This window comes from Apiospora hydei (genome assembly GCF_038363865.1).
Source record: "Apiospora hydei strain CBS 114990 chromosome Unknown utg000004l_segment0_segment0, whole genome shotgun sequence".
Taxonomy (NCBI): Eukaryota; Fungi; Ascomycota; class Sordariomycetes; order Amphisphaeriales; family Apiosporaceae; genus Apiospora; species Apiospora hydei.
The window spans coordinates 4,865,195-4,885,429 of NW_027117363.1; the positions used below are offsets into that span (position 1 = coordinate 4,865,195).

Below are 20,235 nucleotides of genomic sequence, written 5' to 3' on the forward strand. Positions count from 1 at the left end.
AAGGCACGTACGTCCAGTTGGAGCACGGCAGTCATCGGACCAAAAACTACGGTAAGATGACGCAGCTGGTGCAGGGGCGGGAAAACCTGGGATGGCATGGCATGGATTTCTGGATGGGCGAGGGCGAGACAGAGTGACGGAGACAGAGACAGAGCGAGAGATGACCACCTCCAATTTACTTACTGCCAAGCCCCATTTGCCCATCTCTCCGCACTGCACTCCCGCTATGGACACTAAGCTGAATGCAGCAAATGCAGCAGCAGCAGTAGCCGGACAATTTTTTCTTTCTTTCTTTTTTCTCTTCTGCTTCTGACCTACTTACATCCTGTTATTTCTACGTACCTATCTTTTACTCTTGCCCGCCCTCGTTCGTAGCAAACGTCCATAGCTTGACAACCTTAATACACCGAGGTCCCAATCTAAACACACAACCAATTTGTCGTCTGAAACTTCCCACGCGTTCCTGCGTCCAAATGTCTCTCTTCGTCGTGTCTACTGACTACCTCGCCTGCTCGCGCTACGACGTGCATGTTTCAACAATAGGAGGGAGCGATTCCTCCCTGGGATCGTGGCGTGGGCGACAAAACAGAGGGGCGCGGGCACTACGAGCCAGAGGTGAAGGGGAAAAAAGAGGGCTATTAATAGCAAGCACCCACTCACGACGGGCTATCGACGCACGCAACGCCGTGGCTAAGCTACTAATAGCTACATAACTGACTGACTCCGACTGACTGACTGACTGACAAAAAGTGCGAAAAACAGTACGTGGCCGTCGTACGGATATCGCGGCCTATAATATCTGGGCATGGTGCCCCCTCCCTCCCCCCTCTTGTCTATTGCGAACCACAAGCTGAAGCCAGATGTCGCCCCAGCGTCTCTTGCTCGCTCTACTCTGGGAGTCCGTACCGACCCATTCCTGTCGTATAGCGGCGGAGGATTGCACCGTGGAGACGTGCGAAACGTAGGTATCTAGGGCACCTACCTGCCTACTAACCTACCTTACTTGCTGCCTGCATCTCCTCGTATGCTGCTGCTGCCCTATGGATGGGTAGTCGACGTCTGTACGTGGTTCGCTTCGATCACCAACGAGTCCCGACAGCGAGTAGATCCCATCCGCCACAGCCACAGACACGATGCTGCGAATCCGGTTGGTTCCTTCCTGTGCAGCCGCTGGCCAGCCTTATGGCGGTGGTAGACCGACCTTCTTGGGTGCATAGAAGCATGTACAACATAAAAGCGTATATAAATAGGCATATGCATAGGCATATCTATGTCACTGTAAATCCCCGATAAGATGCCGTTCCGCTTTTCAAGCTGCCTCACCGGTCTCTCGCCCGCTTGAACCCACAGCCATGGTCGTATATGGTTGCCCTTAACAACATGGACGGCATGTGCTCCAAGAGGAAGAAACTTTGCGGGTTTTGCAAGGAGCAGAGGGCCGGTGCAGAGGATCGCGCCGTCGTGTTAGTTGCTCTCTGTGGGCTTTCTCTGGCGTTTTGCGGTTGGGACGGTTCGACTGTTTCCCCGCGTAACATACGCGAGTACACGAGTACTGGAGCACAGCACCTCGGTAGCCCGCGCCTGACAGGCGGCACAAGCGCCCTCGTTCACGTAGTAACGTCTTTATTACCATGGCAAGCGCCGCCTGTGGCTGGGCTAAAGGGCCTCCGACTCGATTGTGACGTTTGGGCACCCAGATACACATCTGTGTGTGTGTTTGTGTGTATAACCCTCACTTTACTATATGTAACTAATCTGCCAGCGTGGATCTATCCGCCTCTGGCAAGGGTGCTGCTGATTCCACGGTAATTTCAGATCTGCAAATCAATATGTTTATGCTTCTCCGGCAACGACTAGCTTTCCGTATATACTTTGGGTACACGAGTATAAGCTAGGTAGGCATGTAAGCACCTAAGAGATGAAACGGAAGCTGGAAATTTACATTTGTAATAGCCGGGCGGGCCGCGATCCGTGATGACGTCGAAACCAGGCTCTTCTCGCATGCTTCATCACTTGTGAAATAGGCGCGATGCTCTTTGATTCCCAACACAAACGCACGCACCTGGTGGCCAAAGGAGCGACTACCATATCTCGGTATTCTCTCGGGTGAGATGAAATGTGCCCGAGCAGTACGTGGCAGCGAGTGCTGCCTGCACACTAGCGATACCACGGCTTCGTGTCCTCCGTGGGTTGTTCGGATATGAAGCTCATCTCAACCAATCATCCCGAAGGAATATGGAGCGGTTGAACTCACACTGACATTCATCGGTATATGAGGAAGCTCACGGCATGTCTAAACAGGCACATTGTATATTTCCTGGGAGGTTACGGGAACCGCTCATGCACCGCCCATGTGTCGTTGAAGATGCCCAATATGTAACGACTACCACTCCTACCTACTACTGCATGTTATCATCTCGGATGCTCTACCTTAGAAGGACGTGTAATTTTCCAAGCCAACGTCGCTCTCAGTCGCCAAAACCAGCAACCGTGCCGGCTCAGGAGCCATGCGTAGTAATGGACAAGCGAATTTCTACGAACCACTCGCTCGACCCGACACGCTACAGCGTCAGTGTTCAAGACGCTCTGTCAAGGTCGCCCCGGCGAGTGCAACTTCGTCGTGGCCGGAAACAATGATACACGGCTTACAATGTGTCGGTTCCCCGCGGGAGTTTAGACTTGGGCCTGTTCTACTTGGGTGCGGTGATGAGGTCATTACAACCCCGAACGAGGAAGAGGGTTCGCACATACCTAACATAATGCGCATATGTGAATAGCCCCCCCAGTGGCTTCTCCGACCACACGCAAGAGACAAGGCCGTACATGTGATTGAAGCCTGAGACTGGGACTGGTTCTGGGAAGAGGCAATGCAAAGCAACTTGGCTGCTCTTCTCGGCAGGGGCCAAGCAAAAGTCAAGAATAGGTAGGCGAATTGCGTGATGGCCAGAAATATATCCATCGCCAGACCACGGGCATCAATGCCATCCTGGGCCAAGAGGAGGAGCCGTGGGGGTCTTCAGAGGACCACTACCACTGCCAACCCTGCAGCCAAACCAGCGACAGCCATAGAAACATTCGACGGCCCATCTGACCTCCTCTCGTAACATGCGGATTAGTACGCAGATGCAAGTATGAAGTCCCATAATTTTCGAGCCATCTACCATGGTATGACAAGCTTAGTCACTGCAGCCAGAAGACGCAAGATACCGCCGACCCTGAAGACGAAGGGGGTGTGCTGATTGCTTGAGTGTGCCAATCACAGGCCGACCCGCCATGTTCGCAGTGTGGTGCACAGTTCCGTACCTTTTGCGTGGGAGGGTGGTGGTAAGATGATCGAAGGGGAAAAAAGCCCATGCTTCGCTTCTGGAATTCCATGCCGTACCCACGGAGTGCAACTATCAAGAAGAAGAACAAGAAGAAGACGAAGAAACAAAACCAGCGATGGGAAAATCGAGGTCGGGGTTATTTTTCATTTATTAGTACCTGGGGTGACACGAGAGTTTGACGGAGTCGGGATTGCTGTCCAGAGGGAAAGTAGCAGGTAACGTTTGGTATTATGTAGAACAGGACCCTGCAAGCCGTGTATGGCTGTAATTAGACTGCTAGCCGGCCCTGGGCGTGTGCGAGGATGGAGGTAATGTACAAGTTTGGAAGTATACGATGGGAATGGTTGGCAGGCCATATATGCACGTTCCCTCCGTGTAAGCCGACATTTTTGCCCTTTTCGGAAGGAGTATCGGAACGATGTCTTAGAGTTGGTTGCGCATAGAGAGCACGGTGAAGTCTATAGAACTCGGGATCTGACTGAGTAAGGTATTCAATTCCCAAGCACCAAATCAATTGGACCGAACCTGTCCATTGTCGAGCCTCGCCCAAACCCCGGCCCCCAATCCGTGTATAGCAGAGCGTTACCATGGCGCGAGTTCCTGTCGTTGACATCCCAACCGGCCGGCCGACACTCTGTGCGACCCGTCAACAACTGGCTTGTTCAATCTCGGTGAGAAGCAGGGATGCGATTCGTCAGTTCTTGATCGCTCAGGCAAGCTTGGCCAGGCCGTCGACCAATCAGAGCCATGGCTGCCGATGCGCACTTTGAGGTATCTCGCCGATGCGTGCCTCGACTTCTACGAGTCGAGATGCTCGTCTCACCGGGAAATGACACTTCATCTTGAACCTCATTTGTCTCGTGAGCTTTTTTTGCCTGTTGATACCCCACAAGAGTCTTGCTGGACACACGCCAGTGTGTTGATTCCGCCGTGCATTGTCTTACAAGCCAAGCTATGACTGGTGACTTACACGCGGGCATGGCGGCTCTCGGACAACTCGCCAACGAGGCCCCTGGCTTTATAAACCAGGTTGGAAGGAGGCACACCCCACGGCAAGTCCCACTCAACTCAGGCAACTGGCATCAGGACCCGTTGCTCCAACACCCCCAGCTCGAGGACTTTCCATTTGACTTCCGTGACTGGCCCTCCCCCTTTGAAGAAGTCCAAGACGACCCTTATAGCGGCAGAGCTAGTGTCCCGCGCCAGCCCTCAGCCAGCCCTGCCAACTGGCATGATAATGACCAGTCAAGAGTTTTCTCCTTCGACATCAGTGAGTGGATAGTTCCCTCCATGCTGGACGAAGCCCAGGAGGAGGAACACATGGAAGGACGAAGCAACCCCGATGCGGCATCCGTGCCAGGCCTCACCTCAGGATCCTCCGACGAAGGAGGCGCCTCGCCTTCTTCTCCCGTCGAGGACGGAGCCCCCGATAAGGCCCGCTTGAAGATCCTCAAGCAACACGACGATGACTACACAATCCCACAACGTGAGATCAGACCCAAGAACCCTCACTACCCCTCCCGGATCCTCTTGAGCCACAATCTGGAGTACACATCCTCTCCAAGCTTGGTCGACAGCTACCGGGAAACATCAACGTCAGGTTACGTCTTGTCATCGACGGCTCACCAGGTGCCGTCGTCACTCAGGTCGCCCACGATCCTGACACAGAAACCCGGGAGGGGCAAGCGAGCAGGACCCCTGCAGGATAGGGAGAATGTTGCCGAGGTTCGCGAGAGAGGTGCGTGCTTGCGATGCCGTATCAAGAAAACAAAGGTAAGTAAAGCACGCCGAGGTCGGTTCCGATGGTCGTTAACAAGCAACCGCAGTGCAGCACACAGTATCCATGTGATCACTGTAGCAGCCATGCTAGGAAACAGTGGCGGGATAGCATGCTGAATGAGTACGATCTCTGCGTTCGCCTTGAGAAAGGGATGACGTTAGCATTCCCGCCAGACTTCTGTACGTACTGAGACTCGTATATGTCAATATCGTCGCCCGGCGCGTTGCCGTATGGGGGCCGTGTCCGCTGTCGCTAACCATGTTCCTTCCAGCCCCTGCTGCAAGCAAGTTTGGTGGGAAGTCCAACCCTCTCAGGTGGTTCATCTATTTCGATACACATGCAACACTTCCTGAAGCATTGGATGTGTGTGTGCAAGAAGTTGAGCTCGGGCTACCTGCCATGAGCCACCAGGCAAGCAGCGGCAGGTCACAGAGATGTTACGTCTTTCTCCGAGACTCTGTGCCCTCATCTCAGCTCATCGAGGAGTGGGCCGAGAAGCAGATGCTGAAAGAGAGCGATTCCGGGTTCTTGTCAGCCTTGGACCTGTTCACCTACTCCTGCGTTAGGGGTGGGTTTCTCAACGTACCTCAGGTGAGTCTTGTCAGTCCTAGACAGTACCGTGCCGCGCTGACAGCACCAAGTTCAACTTGCTTCACAACGTCCTGAGGTTTAGGTGCATGTACCAAATATGGAGGCCAAGGCGTCTTTACTACCGGGACGCAAACGCCTCCCAGGCCTACGTGCTACCGGCTTCCATCGTGTGTGAGCTTAGAGGAATGGCGCGAGCCGAGCTTCACCGGCTAGAACGAGATATTTGGACCATATTCGACAAGCTCTCGAGCCCTGGTGTGATGCAGGCAGCAGACCAGCTTCCGACTTGGGTCAGCATGATGCTGTTGATGCTCACCTATAAGGACATGCACTCTATGGAAAAGAGGTCCGGGTCTTATCATCGAGGTGTTAGCAGTTCCGGTGTCTATCAGTCCTTTGGTAGACCGGTTCGAGAGCTCTTTATGGCCATTGCAGTGATGTGCGAAGCCCATTTCAAGCGAGGCGTGCCCGACGATATTGCAGTTGCGGACCCGGCCAATCAGAGCAGTCAACGTGTAGGGTCCTATTGGCAACAACTCCCCCACGAATCAAAGATGATAGCCAACAGCCTGGAGCAATTCTGTATGTTGCAGAAGTTTTTTTTCTCTTTTTTTTCTTCTTCTTTCTCTTCTCTTCCTTCCTTTTCTGGCTTATCTTATCTTGTCCTCCTTCTCCTGCATATACTGACAGACTATCGCAGTGCCCTCCCTGAATCGGGAATCGAGCTCACTTGACCCCTTCGTGAAGACACTCTTTGCCAAGATGATAAAAGGTCATTCCCGTGGGAGCAAGAGGCGGAAAACAGCGTCATAATGGTACGGTGGGCGTGGCCTCAAAGCCAAGGGCCTACGCCACTTTTGGGCACCGAGATTGGGATCCAATGGCATCATCCTCGTATGCTATGCGGGCAGGCCCGATCGCCCTTAATCCGGGTACCATAGGTAGCCACTTCCGTACGCATCTTGGTTGGTATGCAGTTCGCGGATGTATTGGACCCTTGAAATCTTAGCGAGGCTTGTCGTCCGTCTGCCCGCCTCGAATCGAACTATGAGGTCTGGACAAAGATCGGCTCGACTTTTCGGTTCACAGTGTATGGGTTTTTCTTCTGCTTCCCAATATTCTTGAAAAGGCTCTGGAGGCTCGCGAGATCAATTCCGCGAGAGGCGTTGGCGGAAACCAGTATAGTCAGCTCAATACGATCCTTCTTTTTCCCTTGCGTAGTGACCGCACGGAACCTGCAGCGCGTGATGTTTTAGTGGAAGTTCGTGACCGGGCCAAAGCTACTCACCTAACAATATTTTCAAGTTCCTCAGGGTCCTTCGGCTCGGTTGGGCAGAGTGTGGTCATGACAGTGGCGACTGCACCAAAATACTCCGCCCAGAATACCACCTCTGGCGATGCTGCATGTGCCAAGTGCCGAAGACTCAAAAGGAGCTGGCGATCTACAGGTCCCAAGTCCGAAACCCATCTGGCGCACAAAGTAAGAGCGAGTGTTGCACGTGCGAGATGGGTGAAACCAGGAACACTAGGATCACGGGTTATGGCACGGTGTAGCTCGTAGGCAGCATTTGCACTATCAGGCTGCCCAAGACGCGCCCAGATTGCCTCAACAAACAACGGCCCTAAGTCGAGCGTGAAGACCGTAGACACATCGCGTGCGTCAAATCCGGGAGGGGCCGCGGACTTCAAGGTTTCTATCACAGATAGTAACGTGGCGTCACTGGTGTCATCCCCGGGCTGCCGAAGAAGCGACAGAGGCCTGGACTCCCGCATTTGTTTGGGCAGTTTCATGAGCAAGGCGCCCTCCCTGTTGCCACCACTGCAGAAAGTGACACTGCGTATGTTTTGGACGCTGCTGACTAGCGCTTCGACAACCGTGGCAATAGCAGGGAATTGCTCTCGTCGCCTGCTCGACATGCCAAAGATCTTACCGTCGTACCCCTCGTTGACTTTGCGCATCCTTTTGCTCTCCTTGAAGAACGAGCCGGGAACCTAGTAATCCTCTAGGTTAGTATCCCTTCTCTCCAGGAAAAGGGTCCCACTGTTTCATAAAGGGGGCTTAACGCGGGCAAGAGAGCCGGCCAGAGTTACTTGCCGTATAGGCACCCACGGCCGGAATGGGGTATGGTTGGATCGGATCATTATGCATCAGCATGCTGCCATAGCCGCGAAAACCACCACCGCAGAGATAGACATCGATGCCTGCAGTGTCCGAGCTCGCTGCCTTGAGGGTTGGGAACTTGTTCTGCAGATCTACAAAGGCCTTCTGCATCCCTGTGTTCAGGTCAGACCGCGCGGTTTCCTGCTGCTTGACTTCACCGGACTGGATGATTCTGATTAGCTTCGCAGCGCCGAATGGGAGGCTCAGCCCAGACTGTGCGGCGGCGATCTCGTAGTCGTCCATGGCTGAATTCAAGTACGTCATCTGGACTGATCCTCCACCCAGGTCAAGAAAGAGCCCGTCCACTTCTGCGAAGCCACTTCTTGCGCCGACAGAGCCGAGCAAGGTCTCGACTTCGGGAGCCAGGACGGATATGCCGAGTCCTGATGCAGAGTAGACAGCCTCGAGCATGGACGCCGCATTTTCGGCTTTACGCATCGCCTCTGTAGCGAAGACAGTAGTGTGCCCTGGCGGCACCCCATAGCCGTCGGCGATGGCCTTAAAGCGGGCCAGGGTTTGGGAAACACGAGTGATGGTGTCGGGTGGAAACTTCAATGGTGCCGTTGATGGCGAAGTGCTGAGGGCGTCGAAGAGCGAGATGGCGGCACGCTCCTTGTACAGACACTTTAGTAGGCGAGTCTGTGGCGGCGAAAGATCCGAGATGGAGAAGCGAATGCCGTTGCTTCGAGTTAGTTAGCCACCGTCCACTGCCTAGAGATGAAGACTACTGGCAACAGCACAGCTGGTAGACGGTATCACGAACCTTCCCATGTCAACTAATGCGTAAAGGTGGTTGGGGAGGTCGGGAGTCCATTTAGGTATCTTAGCCTCGAAATTGGCCAAAGTCACGGCTTCGGTGATGGCCGCCATGGTTTCGAGCTTGGAAGTCTCGGTCCGTGCTGTTGTGTTTGGATTGATTGCTCCCTTCTGTCCGTTTCTTCTTCTTCTCCTTCTTTTCTCGCTTTTCTGTAGGTGTCTCTGACACGGTGATGATGGACGATGACCAGTTTCGACTCATGCGATTTGGTGGTGGCAAGGACAGCACCGCAGACGCATGCGGGCAATGTGTAAGTATGTGTGGATGTGTGTGTCTGGTGGATGCCAAGCCAAGCCAAGCATGTCATCAGATCAGGCAGTGCCCGAGTCTCCAACTGCATGGATCCCGCCGAGGCACTAGAGGACAAATAGTGCGGGTGCCCACTGGAGCACCTAAGCCCTATCAATCAAGATCCATTCCATCCATCAAATATTATATCATTCTACTTCTACATATCCATGTGCGGTCGACAGCAATTGATACATGCTTACATGTAGGTTATGTACATGGTTATGTCGACCTTTGCTAGACATTTGAAAGTAAAATAGTGTAGACTTCCAATACTGCTTCAAGTGACCGGCATAGCTAGGTACCTACTTCACATTCCCGCTTGAGTGAGTGCTTGGAGGTGGAGGAAGATATTGGCCAGAGGACTGTTAGGGGAACTACATACCTAACATAACTGTCTGGATGAAAGTATAGGTGGCGACCCATTATTAGCCACAGCATGTGCTTAATCCGAGGACAACATGGAGGTTGTTCTCATGTCAGGCCCAACAACATGTACGTAGTAGGTATGTACATATGTTACATGCCCACACTCAAAGTAGGTAGTTGAACTTCATGGCCAGGTTGCCTTCTCCACGTTGTCGTAGTCATTCGCCTCGCCCATGATGGCAGACCTTGTTGGGAGTAAGCACCTTGGCTCTCTACCGTGCCGCCGGCCACGGCTCTCCTCAGAGCGACGCTCCAGGCGAAGCTGCTATCACTGATCCCAGCTCAGGCTTGAGAGATACCCGAGCTCGTCCGAGTCGAGCAGGTCTATCCCGACTCCACCAGGCAACGCAAATGATGCGCCGCTTGCCCCTCATAGGGAGGAAAGTCGGCATCCCAGGAAATCATCCTGCGCACGCAAGTGTACGCCGACGAAACCGAGGGCGCTAGTGTCACCTTCGCCCTGACCGCCACCGGACTCGAACCTTTTCTGCATGGAGAAGAACGCCGAAGCAGCAAGGGCCACAGACGAGTCTTCGGGTTCGATTTGTAGCCCAAGTAAGTACTCGGTGAACTGCGAAGCTCATCTCTCAGGCTGCGCTAGAACTGTGCGGTCCACCCGGCGCAGGCAGAGGTCATGAAGTCGAAGTGAGATGGGGCCTGCCATCGGTGTATCAAGGAGTTCGTCCATAGACCAGTATACCTTCATCTGCGGGCAGAAGGTGGAAAGGGTCCAGGCATGCCACCCGACGGGGCATCGCAAGTGAGGACCAGTCCCTCGGTCCAATTCTTAGCCGAACACACAAAGAAGCAATCAGCTCGCCGTCCAAATCGCCATCTGCCTCGGTGTCGAGAAGATTGCCCACAAAGTGGACCTTCTCATCATCAACAACCGCAGATACTTCCAGAAACCCCAGGTAACTAGTAAGTAGTATAGACCAGCCAAAGAGGAGCAGTAACAGTAGGAGCTTGATGAGTGACGACCATGCCCTGGGCAAATCGAACATGATGACGCGGGAAGAAAGATGAACGGCATCAGGTGATTACTAGCCTAGAAAAGGCGACAGCGACAGGATCGGCTTGGCTGTTCCGTATCAAAGTCTTGAGCCCTAAGTGCTAAAGTCCAAGATGAATTTGTCCCATAGTGTTTAACTTGGACAACATATTAACCCCTTCAGCCCTTAAAAGTTGCCCCATCGCCACATGTTTAGGAGTTACGAACCATGCGTTTCGACCCTCTGTGCATGGGATGTTCCTGAAGGCAGTTCCATGCAGAACTAGCGGTTATCCTTCGTATGGTGAGCTGGCTGACAGCGAGCCCAGGACCTATGACATGACATAGCCCCCTCAGCCGTGACACACCACCAGTATGCGACTGAGGACCGTATGCAGCTTGGGTATGATTATTAGCAGATAGTTTGCAGATAGTTGGAAAGCGTATTCGATACGTATCGCAACGATTGGAGGGCAAGTGGGAATGTATGTATGCATTAGGTATGTTAGCCTAGCCCGAACCACAGAGAGAAGGAAGCTGGAACTCTTCCAATCCCTCAAGCATGGGCTGTTGGAGTTGGAGTTGGAGTTGGACATTGTGGGATGATGCTCCAGGCGCGTAGACGCGTCAGTTTCGCGATGCATAGATGGGGCGCTGATTGGTTGGTGTCCAAATCTGTCACATCCCGCTTTCGTTCCATCACTTTCACTTTCACCTCTCGCTTCCACTGCTTCGACCGAGCGCCGACGATGGGATGGCATCTGAAATGCCGCCGGGATGACGGATAGCCGCCGTTTGAAATCAACGAGGTTGGATTTGAGACGACGGGTGAGTTTATTTCGTCTTTGGAACTTGGCCTGGCCTATGGAAGGGATCACCCCTCTTCCAGTTCGTTGCAAACATCTATTGAGCTTGGGGTGGTGCATCAAACCTATCAACCTATCCGTCAAATCGGTCAAACCAGTCAAATCGGTCAGGCCAGGCACGCACATACATATTGGACTGTACTCGGCATAGTCGTACTGTGCGCATGTATGATTTTGATGTAACGACGTCTTGCTCTCCCAGCCACCCTCTTTCGATACCTACTTTCATACCTGCATGTACTTACATTACTGGATGTAAGTCAGTAGTGCCCGCGGAATGCAGTACCTTACATTGCACTACCGCACTCCAGACTCCTGCTAAATGTCTCACCGCACATGCCCTTCATCTGCTTTGGCTCGGCTGTGCGTGCCTGCAACGAACGAACTGGCTGCAGTATGTACTTCCAGATCGCCGTTGTGATATTTGATACGTCCAGGCAGGGTCTTTGGTGTCTGGGGATCCGAGTCTGCATCACGAGCAATCACGAATTGAGTTGAGCAACGAACCTAAGGCGAGGCAAGTAGGCACAGTGCATCTTCTCCATTAGGTACAGGTAGGGGTCTGAGATCCAGATTGATACAGGGTAAGAGATGTTATCATTTCCTCGAGTTATCTCAGTATGTAGAGCCTCCCCACCACAAGATGTATGTATGTATGTACACATGAAGGTACAGATCTACCCCATATCCGTCCATCCGTCTGGTGCTTGATTCTATGGTTGAGCCATTGCCAATTGGCCATTGCTTTTCAACCGGTTTCTTGCAGTCGCCGCGCACTCGACAAACAAGTCGCGCTGCCGTGTCGCTGTCTCGAGAATGCTTGTTAGGCCTTGACCCACCTCTTGCCGTTGTCCGATGGCTGCTTGTTCGTATGGGATGGCCATCGCGCATGGCGCTGCTTCGAGACTCCTTGTCCAGTGGTTTTGCGCCTCTACTCGACGCCTGAGTGCACTGGCCCTCGTCGTGGTCGACTGCGTTCCTATCGGTTCACTCATTCGACCCCGCGGCCCGTCGATCAAATGTATGCCTACCTGATGCCATGTAGTCCTCTCTGCTGTGCTCCTCGTTGTTGGCCACGTCCTGCAGCCGGACTGGTATTGCATGGGCAGGGTTGCAGCGGCCACAGGGACATGCAGTGGCGCCTCTGCTTAGGCTCCAGCCAAGCCAAGCAGCAGCAGCGTTGAACGTCTCGAATTGCCCTGAGGGTGAAGTCCTGTCTGCACCACTGCACCACTGCACCACTCAGCGAGTGCAGCTTTAGTCCTGATGCGATGCTAGTGACTTGCGAACTGGAGTTCGCAAGTCTCGCAACACGGACTTCTATGACCTACATTCGTACTTAGCTAGCTACATCTTACATCCGTATATATCGCTCAAATTGACCCCTCACTGGAGTTGTTCCAAAATGCCATCAAGTGTGGTCAGGCCAAGCCGGGGGGGCCGTTCTCAGCCCTCACTCGCGCACTCGCAGACTCGCAGACTCTCTCTCTCTCCCCCCCATCTCCCCACGGTATTTCTTGGTTATAAGTATCTGCAACATGGATAGCACAGGGCCCCCATAATTGATGTTCGCGCTTTGGCTCGACCTAGGCTGACCGCTCAACTTCAGAGTTAGTACAGTGGACACAGTGGACTGGTCTCAAGGTCTCAACCCAGTCGAGCGTTAAGCCTGCCTGTCTAGGCCGTCGACTGGCTGCACCGCTCACACAGGCTCGCACAGGTACCGTGCTGGGCTCACTTGGCGTCCAGGCGTGGCGGTTCAGGGCCTTTCCCGTCTTGCTTTGGTCGCTTACCGCACCCCCAATCCCGACTCCCAACCGCAAGGCCGAAAAGGGCATAGCACGGGGCTCCTACTTGGAGGTACAGTACCTACCTACAGTTGATGACTGCATGAGGAGGTACGCACGTCGACAGATCACTCCCCTACCCTGGGCAAGTACCGACCTAGAGCGCCAGAGCGCCCGGGGTATTCCAGTAGGTACTCCGTACATCCAATACGACCCCCCCCTCCATCCTTCTTTTCTGGATCGGATCAGTAACTCTCGTCCAGAGCCCAAGAGCCCAGTCGCTGCCGACTGATTGATAGGACAGCGCTTGTGTACTGTAGGTACCGTCTCTCTCCTCCCCTGCCCCCAGTCTTCGCTCCACCTGGACTGTCACCTACCTTCTTTCGTTCAGGTCCGCTTGCTCGCTACCTACATACTTACATACTTACATCCTATCCCGCCCGCTTCCCGTCGCTCGTCTTCTGCTTTCTACTTGCTTCATCTGTCCTACACGATACGATACACTCGCTCACTCCTACATGCTTCCCCTACAGACCGTCTTGAGGGGACGGATTGTTGACGCCATCGATCCGGCGGGGAGAGGCCTAGCAGTCTGTTTACCCCAAAAAGCATCACCATATACCACGCGTCGAACCCGATCAGAGCGGGATTTCCTTTGCTTGCTTGCTTGCTTCTTCCGTTGCTATTCAATCGTCGCGACGCTGCAATGACAAATCGTTTCCTTTTTCTTTCCGCCAAAGTCTAATCCTATATAAGGAAAACAACGCCAGCAGCCAGCACTAAGCAAGACAACCAGGACCGATCAACACGACTTGCATATCTCCCGATTTGGTTTCAGATTGCGACAACTTGCGCGCCGCCCCCAAAATCCCGCCAAGCATTTAGCATTTGCATCAAAACACCAGAGACGCGTCTACCAGTTGAGCTGTCGCCCTGAACGACACGCCTGCCGAAATTTCAAGGGCGTGGAAAAGCCAATAAACAGCACCACTGGATTGTGCCTGCTGATCGCAACAAACCCGATACATGCGTCGCAGTGCTCTCCAAGCCCGAAATTTATCACTTTCACCATGTTGCCCTTACAATGCGGCGCGGCGACTCTCCCGAGGGGGGTTTCGCCTACCTGCCAGCGAACGCGATCCCAGGACTCCGGAACCTTCTGCGCCTATGGAGGAAATGCCTCCGTCGCCACCGCGACCGAGACTGAGACTTAAGCGGCGCAACATCACCACCCAGCTGAATGCGCCGACGCAACAATTCCTGGCATCCGTCGCAGCCGCTGATGTACCGATACCGAGTGTGGAGGAACCGTCGTTCGTAAACACCGACGAGGACATGGTTGATGGTCTATCTGAAGTAGACATGATTGAACAAGATAACATGGGGTTGTTTGAGCAGCTTCGGGCGCGCGCATTCTCGCCTCCCAAAACGCCAGCTGGTGATGCTGCGCCAGCATCTTCAGCGAGTGAATATCCGGACTGGTCAATCGAGTCTTGCTGGAGCGGCTCTGACGCGGAATCGAGCCCGGAGTACGAGTCCAGTCGCCCGTCGACGGCTTTCTCCACCCAAACAAGCGCGTCATCTCTCTACAGTCAGTTTTTCTCACGCCTCGGATGATGACGATTGTCATTGCCCCAACGCCAACGGCCCCGAATGCGATGATTCGGATAGCCCTTTGCCAATTACACCTGCAGCGCGCTCCAGGAAGCCTCGGCGAGCCCCTTGGACTAAGGCTATGAGCGCGCATCTGTGGTCTACGTATATGTTGTACTTGCAAGATCCACGGGTGACCCCTTTCCGTTTGGGAAAGAGTCGTATCCCACCCGAAGGTGTATGCAATCGCGTAGCTCGAGAAGCCAAGCGGAGTTGGAAGGGCTCCAACGCAGTGACTCCCGCGAACCGAGACAGCACGCCCACCGCGGAGTCTAGCAAGCCCTTTATTCAGTGGCCGCACACATGCGCAGCAACCAAAGCTCAGCTGCGCGAACTATGCAGGCTCAAGGCCAGTTCGCAACCTGGCAAAGCAATGTATACGTCTCGCAGTCCTACGCCTTTCCAGGTTGCGGCCCACCGCCGTTGGAACAGGAGACATGGACCTGCCCGTTCGCCTTCGGCATTCTCCGCCCAAGACATGGCGATGTCCTTGACGTTGAGTACGTCGGAGACCATGCAGCCGCATGCCCCTCTGGCGCAACTCACTTGCTCCCAACCCGAGCCAGAGGATATGTCAACGCCGATAGCGGCTTCCTCGGCAGCCGCACCAGAGCATGCCTTGGAAGACGTACCCTCGGCTAGTCGTCCTCGACTTGCTTCGCCTTTCTTTGCTCGCAGTTATGGCCCAAGTTCGTCCAACCCACTCGTTGGTGGTGAGGATGTACGGAGACAACCGCATACTGTAGGGGCCCGTAAGCTGTTGAAGTCGCCCGTGCGACTGACACGTTCAAAATCCGGCACGCAGAAGCGTAGGTCAGTCAAGTCACTCGAAGACCAACCACGTCGGCGCCCGAGCTTGTCGGCTGCGCTCTGGGGGTTCCCTCCCACGGAGCCCGAAAGTCAAGCAGGAAACAAAACTCTTTTCAGCTCAACAGCATCCACGGAGAACGATAGTATGTTCATCCCTAGGTCAACAGCAATGCCTGACCCGTTTGCCCCTGCTGAGACGGGCTCATCCGCCGGTTTATCTGTGGCAGCGGCCGCACCTCAAGTCCCACGATTGGGCTCTCCCTTTGGCGCTAGCCATACCTTCCCCAACAGGCTGTCACAACCGCTCGGTTTCAACTTGACGGCTCTGCGCCGGGGGTTTGCCACGGTACAGCAGCCTTCGGAAACGAATCCCCCAAGCACCCCTTCTCGGTCAAGTCTGGCATCAAGACTTGCTTACATCGACCAACGACTCAAAGACTTTCGAAGTCGAAATAACGTCCCCCGGCGATCTCAATCACCATGGTGATGATGATCAGTTTGAGACGAACCACAACAGCCAACTTGAGCTTGCACAGCCGTTTTATTTGTATAGATTCCACCACATACCAACTACTGCTTGGCCGACGATGGGGCTCATTATATTGAGCAACCACGCGGCTTGGAAGCAAGCTACGATTAACGGATACGCCTTAGTTTTCTCAGGGGACAGGACAGATTGAAGATGTTTCATGGTTTCGAGGCACGTCCAGGCTAGGCGAAGCATTTCGAGTGCTTGTCTACGGCTGGGCCCCTTTTTCACGATAATGAAGATATGATACGATTTGAATGAATGACGGATGGTGTCTCTATGATACGGATCAACAGTCACGTTATATCATGGCAGTCCGTAACCCGGGCTCTTGCCTAGTTGGGTTCGGCGTTTTGGATACCAACACAACAGAAGAAAATCTCCAACGATGTTACGAAGAAGCAGGAGACTGAGTTAGAATCAAATTCATTACGCTCCTATGATTACAACCCGATGCTAGGGATTAGGCAGTACTATAGATGAGTTGATATTGCAAGTTCATTGCCTGCGTATTGAGGAAAGTGAGTTGTAAAAATGCTAGTTTTATGTATTCAGGCAGGAAATCAAGACGATCAAGTTTGGGAAGATGAAGTTTGAATTTAGTATATTTTCATTGATTGTTGTTTCAACTCGATGGAAGGAAGCCCTCCTGGGGGCGGGTACCTTGTTGGGGTTCAACCACCCCCTCCTCCCCGGACGATTGGCTTTGGGTCTTCTATATCCTCTTCGAAGATGGCAGTTCTGGCCATCTCTTCGTACAACAACTGAGATTCCTTTCTTTCAGCCCTATAAGCATCCCCCTTCCTGCTCCCGGATTCACGTTCTCGACGTGCAGGGTAATGATCTGTATCCAGTTGCGTCTCGGCTATTCTCAAGCCTGGCGGAACCGGTTGGTGCTGCGGCATATGCTGTGTCTGTGCGACTATTTGGCCGTCCTGGCGAAATACAGATGAGACACCACCCATCTGTTTGTTTGTGTTTGTATTGTTAAAAGTTACATAAAAGGGGGAGGCATGCATGGCTTTCTTTCGAAATCAACACAGCCAAAAAGATAGCATGAAGAGAAGAAGAAAAAACGTTGCCGTCGTAATTGGAGCATTTCTCCATGGCTGGGCTAGCAGCACTCGCTCGATCAACTGCACTGCTCAGCAATGAGGCAAACTCTTCAATCATGATAGAAAGAAAACAAAAGAAAGAGAGAAGAGAAGTGAAGTGAAGCGAAAAAAAGAAAAAAAGAATGTGCGTTGTGAAAAGGGAATGGGAAGAATGCCCCTGTTCAGGGCATGCCCAGATATAGTTCGAAAATGGTGGACCGGGGCGACAGGACGTCGCGGCCGAAGGTGGACTCGAGCTCAGACTCGCTGCTATCCTCGTCCGAGACGGGCGAGCGCAGCGCCATGGCGACGGGCCTCTGACGGTGCTGCTGCTGCTGCTGCTGCTCCTGTTGCTGCTGCTGGGCCTTGACGTGGGGGCAGCGGCCCTGCTTGACGAGGGAGCGGTGGGTGTGGAAGGAGCACTGGCGGAAGCCGAACTGGCGCTCGTCGTTGCGCAGGTGGTTGGAGGGCAGGCGCAGCTGGGGGTTCTTGGTGGCGATGCGGACGCGGCTCTTGGAGATCTTGGAGATGTGGGCGACGTAGTCGCGCCAGAAGTCCGGGCAGCCCTCGAAGAGGTCGTGCATCTGCTGCGCGGTGCCGGGGCGCTCGAAGCCGCCGTCCAGCGTCCAGGCCGTCATGGCCACGATCCACTTGCGTAGCCGGCAGCTCGCGTCGGGGTTGCAGTCGACGTAGACGTGGCGCACGAACTTGGAGCTGATGTCCCAGTTGCACATCAGGTGCAGGTCCTGGACGGCGTCCATGGCGGCGTCCTGGAGGGCGGGCAGCTCGACGACGTGGGCGGCGAACAGGTGCAGGTTGACCAGGTCCCACTGCAGCTCCTCGGCGTAGTGGTTGCAGATGGCGTCGTCGATGATGGCCCGGAAGTCCTTCTTGCTGATGCTGCTGTCGTTGCGCTGGTGGAGCCAGTAGGTGAAGAGCTCGAACATCTCAGGGTCCTGGTCCTCGAGCCAGAGGATGTTGAACTGGGCGTTCTGCTGCTTGAGCACGGCCGTGGCGTCCAGGCGGTCGCGGAAGTAGGGTGAGCAAGACGCCAGGAGCTCCCGGGCGATGACGAACTCGCGGCTCTCGTCGCCGACAAATACTTGAACATTTTCCGATGTGAGAACGCTATACGTCGTGGAGACACGGTCAGTAAGGGGGGAGAGACATGAAGAAGGATGTTCTGAGTGGAAACTTACGTAGACAGGGAAAAGCGTCCGGCCCGCGAGGCTCGCTTGAAGGCCGAGTTGGTCGGCGCCATTGTGTTGGTGTCGGCGTTGCTGTTATGACTTGCTAACAATATTATCGAACCAAGGAGATAGTAGGTAAACCAGCGGACGGACCGGAAGAAGAGAAAACGAGCGGCGATCACAGTCGACGAAGAACAAGTCAGGCCAGCTAGAGTCTTGTTGAAGCGGAAAACCTGCCACTCGGGTCGACGACGATGCTACTGACTATACTGCGGGATAGACGTAGATAGAGAGCAGGGAAAAAAGAAGCAAACACACGCTTGACGGACGGGTAGAGGGCAGTTTTCTAGAAGAGCTTAAACGTGCCGAGTGGAAACACATCGGGCACGAGGGACTCGATCCGTCTGGCCTTTCTCCAGGACCCCGTCTCACGTTCCCTGGTGGGAGTGGAAGTGGAAGTGGAAGTGGAAGTGGAAGTGGAAGTGGAAGTGGAAGCACTAGCAGGCTCGGAGGTTAGGGATGGATCATGGATGCACTCTGCTTGCCTACCTGGAATAGCACACCCACACTCTTGGGATCGTAGCACCCAGGTAACATGGGCCAGCCTTCGGCTGCGTGCTATGTGCTAGCAGTGTGCGCGTTGGGTGTGTGGTTGATGGGATGGGATGGGGTGGGTTGCGATGCGATGCGGTGCTACACAAGCTACGCAAGCGGCCCAACACCCAGACCCAGAATCGGACCCAGACCCGGACCCGGGCAGATAAGCCACGACACGAACAAGGTCTAGAAACAAGCGAGAGAAAGAGAATTGAAGGTAGAGAGAGACAAAAGCCGAGGCGTCGAAACGAAACGGTGCCCACCTTGCCTGCCATGCCATGTACCGTGCTCCATACCTGCCTTAAGGTTACTTTAAGCTGGACGTGATCTCTGGTTGCGGGAGTTGCCAAAATATTGGAATCCCTCTAAAAAGTGACATGGACCACTTCTGGGCCAGCCATGCACACACACACACACACACACACACACACGCATTCGCACATGGCAAATGGCCTTGATGGGGGCCTTGGGGCCTCGCACTCCATCAGAAAACCCCCAGAACCTTGTCTACCTGTGATTGTGTTTTCTCACCTTCTCTGGCGGATTCAGATAGAGCCCCCTGATCTGCGGGTAGCCTACCTGGGAAAGATGGGATGGAAACATTGCTGCTGCATGCTCAATTGCTGACAGAGAGCCGATTAAGCAGCCCCACGTCCTGTTTTGTTTTTGTCTTGTTCTGTCTGGGGTTGGGCGAGCGCAAGGCAAGGCGAAGGCGAAGGCGAAGGCGGGCTTCGACCAAACGAGGTCGCAATTCGTGTGCCTGCAATGACGGTCGAATGGGCCACTGCATGACGTGCGGCCATCGACGCGATCTACTTTACTTGGGAGGCCTATGAGGTAAGCGCGAGTCTCAGGCTGAAACTCGGCCGCCGTATAGGACGCGCATGTTGTTGGCATCGTTTAATCTTGTCGTTGCGCTGCTGACCACATGCAAGTTCTGCCAAATGGCACTACCTCGCTAACAAACCAACACAGCCAGCAGCAGCCGCCTTTCCGCGCCTCGTGTTTCCAACTAGGATTGGCCCGGCCTGTTTCGCAAAGGTCCCCAGAACCCGTGAGCGTGAACGGGAGACTCGAGATGCCTGCATACTGTATGTAACAAACATGCCTCCCTCTTTCTTCGAATAGATTGGAGGGAGGGGATTCCCGCGTCATGCACGCTCATTACTAAGTCATCTTCCCCTCCCCTCCTCCCCTCCCTCCCGAGGCTATCAGCAACAAACGTATACCAATGTGTATTCAGTCACAGGCTGCGACGGATCCTTTAAATTGCTCTGGACCGCCTCGGTAGGTTGCAATTTTGGAAAGCAAGCCCGACACCACTTC

The 20,235-nt window shown here is 54.0% G+C and overlaps 5 protein-coding genes across 5 annotated transcripts; 3 read left to right on the forward strand and 2 right to left on the reverse strand.

The window, feature by feature from the left end:
• Nucleotides 1-805: 805 nt before the first annotated feature.
• On the forward strand, nucleotides 806-1,895 carry PG997_004061 (uncharacterized protein; the record flags this gene model as incomplete). The annotated part of the gene is made up of 3 exons (XM_066808376.1): nucleotides 806-965; nucleotides 1,295-1,709; nucleotides 1,763-1,895. 3 exons carry the CDS (start codon nucleotides 806-808, stop codon nucleotides 1,893-1,895), a joined length of 708 nt encoding a protein of 235 aa, XP_066671994.1.
• A 2,178-nt stretch (nucleotides 1,896-4,073) lies between these two features.
• PG997_004062 (uncharacterized protein) lies at nucleotides 4,074-6,431 on the forward strand (the record flags this gene model as incomplete). The annotated part of the gene is made up of 5 exons (XM_066808377.1): nucleotides 4,074-4,097; nucleotides 4,242-5,064; nucleotides 5,378-5,697; nucleotides 5,748-6,279; nucleotides 6,388-6,431. 5 exons carry the CDS (start codon nucleotides 4,074-4,076, stop codon nucleotides 6,429-6,431), a joined length of 1,743 nt encoding a protein of 580 aa, XP_066671995.1.
• A 311-nt stretch (nucleotides 6,432-6,742) lies between these two features.
• On the reverse strand, nucleotides 6,743-8,728 carry PG997_004063 (uncharacterized protein; the record flags this gene model as incomplete). Its single annotated transcript, XM_066808378.1, has 4 exons — nucleotides 6,743-6,932; nucleotides 6,986-7,689; nucleotides 7,808-8,540; nucleotides 8,622-8,728. 4 exons carry the CDS (start codon nucleotides 8,726-8,728, stop codon nucleotides 6,743-6,745), a joined length of 1,734 nt encoding a protein of 577 aa, XP_066671996.1.
• A 5,334-nt stretch (nucleotides 8,729-14,062) lies between these two features.
• Nucleotides 14,063-15,986, forward strand: PG997_004064 (uncharacterized protein; the record flags this gene model as incomplete). The annotated part of the gene is made up of 2 exons (XM_066808379.1): nucleotides 14,063-14,565; nucleotides 14,633-15,986. 2 exons carry the CDS (start codon nucleotides 14,063-14,065, stop codon nucleotides 15,984-15,986), a joined length of 1,857 nt encoding a protein of 618 aa, XP_066671997.1.
• Nucleotides 15,987-17,304: 1,318 nt separating this feature from the next.
• Nucleotides 17,305-18,383, reverse strand: PG997_004065 (uncharacterized protein; the record flags this gene model as incomplete). Its single annotated transcript, XM_066808380.1, has 2 exons — nucleotides 17,305-18,250; nucleotides 18,322-18,383. 2 exons carry the CDS (start codon nucleotides 18,381-18,383, stop codon nucleotides 17,305-17,307), a joined length of 1,008 nt encoding a protein of 335 aa, XP_066671998.1.
• Nucleotides 18,384-20,235: the final 1,852 nt, after the last annotated feature.